The sequence below is a fragment of the Asterias rubens genome, chromosome 3 (genome assembly GCF_902459465.1).
Source record: "Asterias rubens chromosome 3, eAstRub1.3, whole genome shotgun sequence".
NCBI lineage: Eukaryota > Metazoa > Echinodermata > Asteroidea > Forcipulatida > Asteriidae > Asterias > Asterias rubens.
In genome coordinates, this window is record NC_047064.1 from 17,934,884 (window position 1) to 17,948,379 (window position 13,496).

General features: G+C 36.9%; 1 protein-coding gene across 4 annotated transcripts in view; it reads right to left on the reverse strand.

Annotated features, from left to right (window-relative positions):
- Positions 1-2,634: 2,634 nt before the first annotated feature.
- LOC117287908 (aminopeptidase N-like) overlaps positions 2,635-13,496 on the reverse strand; it is a 40,750-nt gene continuing 29,888 nt past the window's right edge. For 3 of the 4 annotated variants that reach the window (XM_033768525.1, XM_033768528.1, XM_033768527.1), the window contains exons 17-19: positions 4,343-4,421; positions 3,572-3,717; positions 2,635-2,845 (exon numbers count right to left, since the gene is read on the reverse strand). In XM_033768525.1, the coding sequence (XP_033624416.1) occupies positions 2,755-2,845; positions 3,572-3,717; positions 4,343-4,421 (316 nt within the window). In that variant the 3' untranslated portion in view covers positions 2,635-2,754. Of the gene's footprint in view, positions 2,846-3,571; positions 3,718-4,342; positions 4,422-6,598; positions 9,371-12,448; positions 12,531-13,496 lie in introns of those variants that run through there. The other variant, XM_033768526.1, reaches the window with a different exon arrangement.

The window sequence follows — 13,496 nt, forward strand, 5'->3', positions numbered from 1 at the left end:
GAGCCGTTTCTCACAATGTTTTATACTATCAACCTCTCCCCATTACTCATTACCAAGTAAGGTTTTATGCTGATAATTATTTTGAGTAATTACCAATAGTGTCCACTGCCTTTACAAAACATTTACCAGCTTTAAGACTGAATTCGAACACCTAAGCAAGATCATTGCCAGTCCCATTGGAAGTTTGATATAATATTCATTATTTGTGCTATTTCAAAAACTCTGCTGATAACTTTATTCCATAAAGCAACACAATCCAAATTATATTTCTCAAGCCCCGCAAAATTTTCAGAGAAAAACTAATCAATGTAAATAAGTTGTTGTGCACAGTGAGCGGGGTTTAACAACTTGGAAACTTGTTAAACTAAAACGATATCTCACTGAAAACTCACAAAATCAAATTAAAACACCACATGTTTATGTTTTCGTTAACATTATAAGAGGGTATATTTTGGGGTCATGACCCAAGGGGGATATAACCCAAAAGGAGTAAGACCCAAAGTGGTGTGACCCAACTGGAACATAACCCAATTAAGTTTGGCCCAGGGGGGTACGAACATCATGGGGTGCAATGACCCATATGTGTAGCAGACCAGTACAGGACTTTTTGAATCAGAAATCATAATAAAACAGGGAAAAGGTGATTTGTAACTCGATGTCCTTTATTTATCTTCCCATGATGTTTTAGTTACACCGGCACGGCCTGAATTAAGCATATTCAATGAAATATTAATACTAGGAAGCATAAGACAAATAAACAAGCACAAATTCATTTGTTGATTCTTAACATGACAGTTGATTTAAATATCACGAAGAACGATTGCCGCAATATAATTGTCCATTACATCAACGACTATCAATCATGTCGCATACAAGTGGCTTATTCCTATACCGTCTGTTCCATTACCCATGGTCATATTATTTTACAGTTTAAAAGTTGCACCAAATTGCCACATAAAATACAACATAAATAAACGCTTGTGACCAACTAAAAGTTCGATGTGCCAGTAAGTAGAAAGAAGGAAAAACTTTTACAGGCCCGAGTTCACACACCTTAACGACTACAAAATCATCGTTCTTGATTTTCACTCCAGCTATATTTCTGTATGCAAATTTTCCCCACACGAACGGTGTATTCTTCTTTTTGTTCACACAACTAACACTCTGTGTTGGAACTTGACTTTACTTTAAAGAAATAACACAAATGTTGTTGTGTCTGTTTGACTTCCAAAAACACAAAACTTCATACTCAAACTATTATGTCACTTGAGAATTAGATTTACTTGAGAGACATATTTTGCAAACATTTAATTTTCAAAACCCCGGATTTTATTTTACCCGCATCAAAACTTATAATGCTCTTTGTGGTGCTATACAACCCTTTTAGTTAATATTTAATTACGTGTAATTTATATAAGTTATGTAAAGCCATTGGACACTTTCGGTAAACAGTATTGTCCAAGGCCCACACTTCGTGTATAACAACATATATATAAAATAACAAATCTGTGAAAATTTAGGCACAATCGGTCATCGGAGTCGGGAGAAAATAACGGGAAAACACACCCTTGTTTCCGTACGTTTCGCCGTGTCATGACATGTGTTTAAAATAAATCAGTAGTTCTCGATACTGAGAATTGATATTGTTTTAACGTTTCTCAAAAAGTAAAGCATTTCATTGAAAAATATTTCAAGAGCAGTCTTTCACCATTACCTTCTGTAAACCCTGTAAGTAATGTGTAAATCTGTGAACTATTTTTTGTGTCTCTTCCGAAAGTGTCCAATTGCTTTAAACATAAAATCTGTTAAATGAGCATTCATGCACTCTTCCGGGACGAGTTACGCTACAAACACCGTAAAAAATACATCTACTGATATACAAAATCCGTATAAATGACATCAAAGTTTACGTTTTACACTGTGGCTATGGTCGCCGAATACATTGAAAATAAGGTAGTTATGGTATAGTCATTAAGTTCTTAGTAATTTCTTTAATCAAAATAATTTGTACAGTTTTCGTTCGTTTTTACAGCTTCCTCAAATAATGACCAAAATAACGCTAGCACTATGGTGGTTGGTACCAGCTTTCTGGTACGTGTATTAAAACCCATGTCATTGCACCAATGTCAAACACGAATTCAGTCTGCAACGGTCGTCATTTTTAATTTGGAGTTACAACTTGAAAATTACGCCCCGTTTAAATCACTACGTCACCTACAAAAATGTGCATTACAATGTATACCACACAGGGTCATTGAATCCAACAAATTTACAGAACATTGCATCATGATGACGTCAGGTGGAGTTGGCCTATCTTGGTTTTCATTGAAAAAATTAAAGGCACTGGAAAAGTTTGGTAATAGTCAAAAACCAGTATTCTCACTTGGCCCAACACATGCATCAAATAACAAACCTGTGAACATTTTGGCTCTCACCTGGTCATTGATTTTGTAAGGGAATACTGGAAAGAAAAGAAAAAATACCTCGTATCACAACTTTTGTTTGCTTTCAGGTGCATAATAAAAAAGGATTCAGCTGAAATCTTTTATTATTTGAGTGATACATTACCTCTTTCTCTAAAACTATGTTACTTCAGAGGGAACCGTTTCTCACAATATTTTATACTTTGGACACCTCTCCATTGCTTGTTGCCAAGTGCTAACGATTATTTTGAGTAACTAACAGCAGTTTCTAGTGCCTTTAACACGAATTGTCTACATGACTGTGACGACTATTTGCAGAGAAGAATCCAATCTAGGCTGAACTAGAACTCGATACTATGCTTGACTCGGTCTCGTCTGCCTGGGGTGCTGAGTATGACGTCACAGCAGAGGTATCTCTTTTCCTGTAATGGATGAAAGTTTAAAATGTTTTGTATCAAAATAATGTTTTATAGAAAAGAAGATATTGAAGAATACATTTTCACCCGGTTTGATTGCGGAGGAGGGGCTAAACGGGGAAAAAGTACTTTTAAATTTAAATCGCCACGAAAACTGTCCCTTAATGTCATTTATGTTGATGTACCAGTCAAAATTTACCCCAAGTTCAGAGTAAGGCTGACCCGATTACAGGTTTAAACAAAATAGATTTTATGTGAAATTCTGCATCAGTTTTACAAAGTCAGGTGTTAGTTAGGTATTTAACAAATAACACGATAATGATTTAACTGGATAAAGATTGAAAATGGTTGTGCAGTTCTAAGATTTGCCCTATTCACCCCCTTTGTAAATGCGCGCACAGGCAATAACTTATCGGGATAAGTATCACGATATTTATCGCGATTATAACGCGATACTTATCATCATGAAACTTGTTGCGAAAAAAATATTGAGATAATTGTCACGATAAATACCGTGAAAATATCGTGATAAATATCATGATTAATATTGCGATATCGCAAAAAATATCGTAAAAGTATCGCCATATTTTTCGCCATATTTTACGCGATAATAAAATTTGCGATATTTGATGCAATATCGCGATATTTGTCATGATAACGCGATAGGCTACTCCATTGTGGTTAATTCTGGTCAATAATTCTGCCCTGCGAGGTTTAAGATGTGTTCCTTACCCTTCCATATACGCATTCAGGAACCATATTCTGACGGCCTCGGCATTGTTCTCCATCCATCTGATGTTGGTCCTTGTCCGATCAAGACTCATGTCTACTGTTTTCTTCAGGAGCGAAAGGTTCCTCTTGGAATAGAAATGACTTATCTACAAGAGAGAGGGAGAAGGAAATCATTATGGAGTGTTAAGAATAAGTTATGATTGGGGGAGGGCTACACAACTTTATTGGACACACAAGTTCTGTGTTGCAGTCACTCTGTTGACAACTCCTGTTCTCAACGCTGACAACGCTGTGTAAGTCCACATAGTAGTTCATAGTGGTTCCCTGTCGTGGACCTATTTTGTTCTCAGGTCCACACTACGAATTTGTAACACTTTTAACACAACCATTTGTTTCCCTTGAAAAAAAAAACAGAATAAACACGGGGAAACTTAACATGACTTGTGTCTAGCCCTTTGTTCGTCTCAAGATAAACAAACCCAGTAAGTAACAGTGGAGTTCCTTTAAGAACTCAGTAGAGGATTGCAGGTTGATAGAGAGGTTTGCAGGAACACCATGTGAATATCTCATTTGAGAAGTGGAGTTCTTCCTAAAAGAAAAACCCACAGCCAAAGCCGTGGATTCGAAAAAGGGTCTATGTTGAAAAGGTCATCACTGATGAGTTCTGGCTATCCAGAATGGCGTGAGCGAAGCATGTCCCCTAACCCGACCACCACCACCACCCACGCTTCAAACCCCGACCCCCAAGATGCTAACGCATTCTTGTCTTACCTCTGTGATGTCATACTGCGTGTTGCAATGCTTCGTCAGAGCTTTGAAAATAGACGGGAAATGTTGATCTAAGCTGTATCTGAAAATTTAGAAGAAATTATTTCTTATTATCAATATAGTAATCGGTTAGGTTTGGAGTATTTTACAACCACAATATAGTGCCGAGTTTTGTGCAATACTTTACAGTCAATATAGTTAACCTATTCCTTTCAGGTTCATATTATAAAGATAATCATATGATTATAAGAGGAGGACTCCTAAGGAGTTATTAAAAACTTAAGGCTAGTCTTAAGTTAGGACGCGTAACTCGTCCTACCTCGAGATAAGACTAGTCTTAACTCTTTGTGAAATCCACCCCCAGTGTATTTGGCTTGAGACCCTCCCATTTCTCAGAGATATTCCACTCTAGCATAAGTCAACATCCAAATGTTGAGACTTGAATACCATTGGACAGCCGGTTCCATAGAAAGTCAGAAACCTTTGGAACGGAGTTTTTCGAGAATCGGGACCACAAGGGTTCAGTCTGACGTTAATGATTCATAAGAAATTAGTTTTATATATGAATCAGCTTTAATTTCTGCCTCACTGCTTCAACAGTCTAATAATCAGTATCTGGACTGTTTTAAGAGGAATATCAGTTCCAACCTTCAGGTTTCTCAACTTGTTCTGTTTATTAAAATAGTTTTCCTTCCTGTTACAGCCCCTTAAAGACAGTGGACACTATTGGTAATTGTCAAAGACTAGCCTTCACAGTTGGTGTATCTCAACATATGCATAGAATATCAAACCAGTGAAAATTTGAGCTAAATTGGTCATCAAACTTGCGAGCTAATAATCAAAGAAAAAAACATCCTTGTCACACGAAGTTGTGTGCGTTTAGATGGTTGATTTCGAGACCTCAAGTTCTAAATCTGAGGTCTCGAAATCAAATTCATGGAAAATTACTTCTTTCTCAAAAACTATGGCACTTCAGAGGGAGCCGTTTCTCACAATGTTTTATACCATCAACCTCTACCCATTACTCGTCACCAATACAAGTTTTATGCTAATAATTATTTTGAGTAATACCAATAGTGTCCACTGCCTTTAAATAAAAGTGGCTTTTCTCCTCGTTTTAGGCGAACTTGCTTAAGATAAGATAATTATTTTTAAAATGTTAATTTTAACCTTAGCGACCTCACCTTGTACGGCATGCAGTCCATTCTTACTCTGGCTTCAAGCAAGCTCATTCTAAAACTAAACCATCAACAACAACAACAACAACAATGTCGTCGTCCTTCCATGCTGCATCCACGTGCAAATTCAGGCATTTTTTACTTTCCACTCCGACCGCAATGTTCGGAACTCACGTGCATGTTTGCTTCATTTTTTAGGGGACAAGGGCACCCATGCATTTTGGTAAAGGGCATCCTTTACGAGGAAATTTCTACTGGAGCATTTCAAGGGCACCAAGGCAATGACCAGAGCTCTGCAGAGGGGATGGAGGCAATCGCATTCGTCGCCTCCGGGAAGTATCAGGCCTGGACTAAGCTCAGTCCCCAATAAAACTGAAAACACTATCGATGCATAATATTTTTCACACCGAAGTTATAACGATGACTTTCTACGATTGATATTATGGACCAATAAGATTTGTAATAAGTGCCAATACTGAACCGTTTCTTAAAGAACTGTTAAAGATATATTGATCATGCACACATGCATTCGTTCATTCGGTACAATTGTTTACTAGATCGAAACCCTAACAAACAGATGCTCACAATTTATTTATCGTTAGTTTGCTTTCCAAAAATTGTTGTATATAGCATTGTGCTGCAGGAAAGTGATTTTTTTTTTCCGAAAATTGAGGGAAAACTTATCTTTCAAATACCTAGATACTTTTCAAAAGTTTGTGACTGTTTTATGGGTGTCGCCTTTCAATTTGTAATTCAAAGTTTTGATTTTTCATTGGGATTTCTCTACCACCACAAAACTACTTTTCTATTGTCGTTTTAATCGAGGCCAGTTTATTTGTACCTTTTTTTTATTTCTACATTTTGATAGTTTTTAAATTAATGTTGACATGTGGTGGATTTTAATGATGAATGTTGAGACTGAACTAGCGTAGGCCCTCATCTTTAATGAAAGTTGTTGAGTTTCTGTGCAACTAAAGATATATTAAATAAATTAAGAAAGTGTAAACAACTAAACACAGTTTACACCCCTTCAGTAGTAAGCTTGATATAAAACACTCACACATTCTTGTTTATAGATCACTGTTGTTACATACTTGTTTAGTTATTGATCTTTTTTATTCGATTCCGTCTACACATTTAAAAAGATTGGCGTGTTCGCTCCCAAACATTATCACCTTTAAAAACAAATTAAGGCTAGTTCTGAAATTAAATAAACATTGACAGATATATATACAAACTTCATTTATAATGTGAGAAGTACAATCAGTCATGTATATATACTTTTTTTTAGACAATTTATAAATTACGACAGTATTTATAATTACAGTTTTTTAATTAGTGACACCATTATTGTAAAAAATTGATTGTAAATATTTTACATACACCAACTCTCAACAATGTAATGTCCGTCACCAGTGTCGAATGATTTACTTGTAAAGTAAAAAAAATTGTAACAGAGGTAACAGTTCTCTTCAAACAGAAGAAAATGTGTGTTGAGAATTCCAAAATAAGAACATCAACAGATGTTTTAAGAACAATACTACAACTCTAAAATGGGAGATGACAAAAATAAAATGCAGAGTACTTGTGACAATTTGTTTTGTTAACCTTACCTGTGATATTATAACGGAAGTGTGACATAATTGCAGACGCAGAACTGAGATTATATAAGTACATGTATATCTGATATTCCAAATGTAGAACTGAGCTATGCCTTACCACGGAACTATAGGCTAAAAACATAACGGAAGTATATCGGCTATTCCAAAGGTATAACTGAGCTTTACCTTAATACGGAACTGGGCTGATAAAATCCAAAAATATATAACTGTGCTATACCTTATATACGGAACTGAACTGATGACATTAAGGAACTATATGTCTGATATTCCAAACGTAGAACTGATCTATTCCTTAGTACGGACTGAGTTTATACAGAGAATATCTGATATTCCAAATGTAAAGCCGATGTATACCCTCATACGGAACTTAGCTGATAACATAACGGAAGTATATCTGATATTCCAAACGTTTAACTGTTCTATATCCAAATAATATACGTTAGGAACCGGATGAGGAAATATAATTACTAATTATTTGCTTTTACAAGTTTACAAGAACTATATCTTTTCTACACAATTTACATATCATTCACTCATTTTCCTTTATTTTATATTTTATTATCTATATATAAATTTTTATTTATTTTTTTACTTATGTTTTCCATTATGACATTTTTTGTATAATTTAATCCAAAACACTTCCTTGTCTACTCTATGTCTAATTTTCTATTTTTTAGTACTCAACTATAGTTCTGTAATAATATGTACTGGTTTTTGGTCCCGTAACTGGCCACTGCAGAAAAACAAGATACTTTTTTATATAGAGAAATAGAGAGCATGTGGATGCTCGTGTACGCAACCTCGCATCAGGGGCAGCGCGCCTTATCGATACCCATCGTCACTGACCCCTGGAAGGGAAGCATTGGAAACCGACGCTGATTGGCTAACCACAATTGACTGCTCTTTACGTATCCGCTTGTTAAAAACTGTCGATCGCTTGTAGTGCACGTGTATAGGGCACTTTACATCTCAAACGGATTCGGCTTTCATATGATCACACCCTAAACTTCATACAGTTGGTATCACATGATCGGGAAAACATAAAAGTGGCCAGCAGCCGATTTTACGAAACGTTAGGAGTAATCCTGATAGGGCGGGTAACTCCTAACGCCTTTTGTTAAAACTCGTCCTAAGTCAAAAGATTAATCACAAGTTAGGAAAAGTTTGGTGAAATCGACTTGATGTGTCTTTTTGACAGCGCGCTCTGCGTAGTCTCTAGCACAGAATTGATCAAGCACTATTTAAAATATCCAGTATACATTTTGATATTTCAAATTTCCAGGGGTTGCCCCCCTTTAATCGAGCAGGGCATTCTTGGAAAGAACAACAAATGGCGCGACGTAGTCTTACACCATTGGGAACGAGGTTGTTCTGTGCCCGAGGCAATCTCTGTGAATAGTATATAAAACAACTACCGTTCACAATCATTATATCTCGTTACCAACAGATACACTGATTAGTAATTTTCACATGTTTCTAGACTGAACTACACCCTCTCTCTGTCAGACAACAATACTATTATAATAATATTTTTATGATTTCTATTTACACGATTCATTTAATTTTAATTATTTTTGTTTAACAATTTTTTAATATTCTACTTCGGTGTAAAGTTCATAATAATAGGTTCATCATAGAAAATCACAATTAAGACCTGCTTCGGGTACGGAGGAGGTGGGGGTGTCTGTATAATGGGTACAGGGGTTATAAGTTCATTAAAGGCTCATAGAAAATCACAATATTAATACCTGCTTTGGGTGTGGGTCAGTATAGTATACGAATTCAAACCGAGGATCTATAACATAAGAGGACAATAGGGTCAACGGTTCGGGAAAGGACCACAATATTGGAAAACGTGTACAACACCAATGGGAGCTGTTACCAAAAAAGTATAAACAAAAGAGGGACAATAGTAGGTCCACGGTTGAAGGCGTATACCAGCTTGTGTGATCTGTAATATTGAAGGGTTTGCAAATGTTTTGCTTTGGTGTAAAGTTCATATAATATTGGCTTCATATAAAATCACAATTATGACCTGATTCGGGGGAGGTATGGGGGTGGGGTAGGACTGTAATGTTTTATAAGGGTTAGTCCATGTTCGCCTCAAGCCATTTTTCCATACTGTCTGCATTGAGGGTCATCCAGTCGATGTTGGCTTGGCACTTCTCGACGGATTGTTGGTAGGCACGGGTCGCTGAGCCGAAGTCTCTCCCATCTCCAAAAGCCATCAGCTGTAAATAGGTGTGAAAATTAAAAGACAAGAAAAATGTAGGACTCGTTAATAAAATATCGAGACATTAAGATATTGGTCACATCGTAGTTACACTTCGATTTGAGCACCGTAATTTGGTGGATTTAGCATAATACAAGCACTCAGTATTGTTAATACTATCATTTTAACTTTATATTGTACATGAACACTACTTTACTTTCACAAACATTAATCCTCGAATCATTGCAATTAATGCATGACGTCATCCGCTAGGCATGTTGCCGGAGCCTTGCGTGACGTCATTTGGGGGGGGGGGCACCCCGCCAAAAGAGCGTCGAGCTCATCAGTTGTTGCTGGCCCTCAAAATAACATTCTATATAAGACAGTTTTGAGAACCCAAGAAAAAAAATGGTGCCCAAAATGTAAACTTGGTGGGTTGTTGACCTCCAACTTGGGGTATTTTGGACGCCCTGAAATAACTGGTCCTATTTGTCGGGAGGTGTAGAGATTTTGTTCAAGCTTGATGCTCGGACGTTTGGAAAATAATATTACTTTTGTTATAGGGGTGTTTTCATTTGGAGGGTGAATAACTCGACTGGCACTCGGACTCCCATATTAAATAAGACCTCTTTCCCCCGAGTCGCCTAACCATAACAATTTCACACCGTGTTGATTTGTTTAAAATTTCTGGGTTAAAGAGCACAGAATCATCACAGGGGACATGATCTTTTGGAAGGCGGTATTTGTGAAATTTCGTCGATCAACAGACTGTTGAGTGGTGTTTTAACCTAGTTTTTAGTTTTGGTATTTGTTTATGATGGTATAAATGCTGAGGCAATCATTTCTGGGGAGGGGTCCGTTTTGTTTTTGTTTTTTCCCCCACTGAAAAATGTGTGAGTTGTTCTCTATTTTTCATCCGTATACTGGAATTGGTGATGAATATCTGCAATGGTAAACCCCTAATATTTGGAGGGGGTGGGGTGGTGTTAGGTTTGAGTTCGAAGTTTTTAGAGTGCAGCACTGAGGTATTGGAACTCCCTACCTGAAACCGTTAAACTTTCAAAATCACTTGCCATATTAAAGAAAAGTTTGAAACGTATCTACACACAGAACAACTTTATATTCTAATTGTGTGATGCTACTTCCTTGTCTGTCGGTTGTTTTGTACAGCATCGATATTTGCGCCGCCTGTGTCGGATTTGAAGTATTATTATTAGGGACCGGTTTTATAGAGTTGTTTAACATTGCGACGAAAATGTTACTAAGCATAAACAGTTTACCAGCCAAATTTAGTTCGGTCAACAAAAAGGTCAACATGTCAAACAATCGCACTCTGTTCGAGTTCACTCACACGAAATCTAAAGCTCAACACGGCCATTGGAAAAAGCGGTACGTACACGGAATGCATAACTTGAGGGTTTTTCCCATTTGTTTGCTTTGATGGATTTACCCAACTGCGGGGACCCGTTAGGCATGAAAACACCAACTGCCTCTCCTTGGAAGTATGAGACTACGGCATTTACAACTCGTAATATTCAAACAAAATGGTGGTTATAGCATGGTTATAGGTTGAGCTTCGAACCCCAACAACATCTTGATTAAAAGTTTAACTGTCTGTCATAGTTCGTTATCAAACTGGCAGCATCCAATGATTTGTTTTCTCCTTTTCTTTGGTTGTTTGTGTAAACCGTGGCCTTAAAAAGTGTGTTGTTTCCTTTACAATGGTTTCCACAGTGTTTTGGTTAGTTTTGATGAGGAGGAAAGACTAATCAACAATTTAAATCCCACCATGTGCAGTGATGTAGGCTACTTAATATCAATTACCATGAACGTTCTAAAGCGAAGCACACACACCAACAGCAACAACGGCAACAACACAAACAACAACAACAACAACAATTAGCAGATAGCTAATACAGACAACGTACAATGATACGGAAGTTAAATCACAATACTATATGAATGAAAAAGCTACAGCTCAAACATGCCACCGTAAAGTCCAACCATGTCACGTGTATAGCTTTGGACAACTTTTGTCCGATGAATATTCTCTGCTAAAGCAGCCAGTCAGTGGAGAAGTTCCAGTTAAAGAGTCTTTTCATTAATGAGGTGAAAATTGTAGGCATAATATAAAGGCCCAAGGTTTGTGGTTTTGGTAAAAAACTGTGTTTTTTTCTTTTACACAAAACGATCCAAAGCTATACCTTGATGTGTTAGTGTTCTGTTGATGAAACTATACGTAGAGGCAGAATAAATAGTGGCTAATTCGGATAGACCCAGTGAAGATGAAATGATGAGAGAATGAAAGAGTTACATATATTTTTGGAAAGAATTTACAGATTTACAATCTTATAAAGATGTATTTCATGGACCAGGTTGCGGTTGGGGGGGGGGTACGAAACCTCAGAGTTAGCTGTTAATATATGTAATGAAATTATGACGTTTAATGGGAAAGTAAGGTCTGCGCTTGAACCCATTGCTTAACAAATTTTTCGAATACGTGCAAAGCCATAACCCATTTTTAGATATGGTGTACACAAACCTATGCCATTATTTGATTTGGCTACATTTGTCTGTCAAAACAAAAAACCCGGAGTGCACACCGATTGTCCACCATTTCTCAAAGGGCTTATTACATTAGTGCAGCCAACCTTCCAAAGCCACATAATGGTGTGAAACCAAAGACATAACATTGAGCACAACGACAATGGTACAAAAAAATGGTGCGACACTTCAAAATACAGGATTGTAAAAAAAAAAAAAAGGTTATTATTACCATTACGATGTGCGTTAGCACTGTATACTTTCCCAAGTACTTTGAAATACAGAAAAGTGGTAGACCTGTATGCTTCGTTTTTGGAAGTTAAAGGGCGACATGCAGACACCACTTGAAACCATTTTGAAACCATAAAAATCACAGACAATTTTTGTTATCCCAATGTGGAAATTTTACCATGTCGACATGGCAGATTGTTTACTGAATAGGACAGTGCTAACATAACACGGTGTAAGGTAGAAACCCTGACTAAAATTCTGTATCCCAATCTAGTAAAAAGTTGAAAAGATGAAAGGTCAAAGGTCAAAAGTTCAGACTCACCTGCTTCATGTCGAAATCCGTGTTGAACTGTGAGGTGATCGTCTCGATCAGGTTACTGAACGAGAACGACCCGCCACCGTAGCTGCGTGGTTTGTGCAAAAAAAAGTCCATTATTTGTTAGAATGTATTATTCCCTGACTCTTTGCCCAGTTAATAATTTCGACCATCTGTCAAGGAAAATGTTTTTAGACACTTGGGAGTTGTGCAATGCGTCTCTCCGAAGACCACTAAGTGACATCAACGGGTGTTACTGACGATTTGTGGATATTACCTGGATGCAATACCACAATCGTGGGTGTTTGTGTTCGTTTCGTGTCTTCATACTTATATCCACTTTTGATTGTGCTACCTTTCTGTGAACTTATATACTTTCATGTTGAACTATTTGCCCAAAAGAGTATTTAATAAAAGTCATATTGAACTGAATTGAAATTATCCACTGCATTTTTGTGACACCACTGAGCAGTTATCTCAACGTCATTTATAAGATGAGACTCAGCGATTGTTAAAGGGACGGTACACGTTTGGTAATTACTCAAAACAAAATTAACTTGAAAACTGACTTGGGAATGAGCAGTGGAAAGCTGTTAGTATAAAACATTGTGGGAAACGACTCCCTCTGAAGTAAAATAGCTTTTGAGAAAGAGGTATTTTCTCAGTAAAATAATAAAAGACTTCTAGCTAGAAGTCTTTCATTCCTATCTGAAGGCACACAAAATTTGTCCAACAAGGGTGTTTTTTCTTTCATCATTTTCTCGCAACTTCGATGACCGATTGAGCCCAAATTTTCACAGGCTTGTTATTTTATGCTTATGATGGAATACACCAAGTAAGAACACTGGTCTTTGACAATTACCAAACGTGTACAGTGCCTAAGTGATAATATGTTATATCAATTAAGAATCGCTGGGTCAATGTTGATCGCTGTGCCAATGAATAAAAAATACTTGAGTCTGTCGACTTATATTCTGCAGAATCAATCTTCATCTGTTGTTCATTGCAACACATGAGTCATTCTTCAAACAATGTCTCACGATCCCCTAGAAAA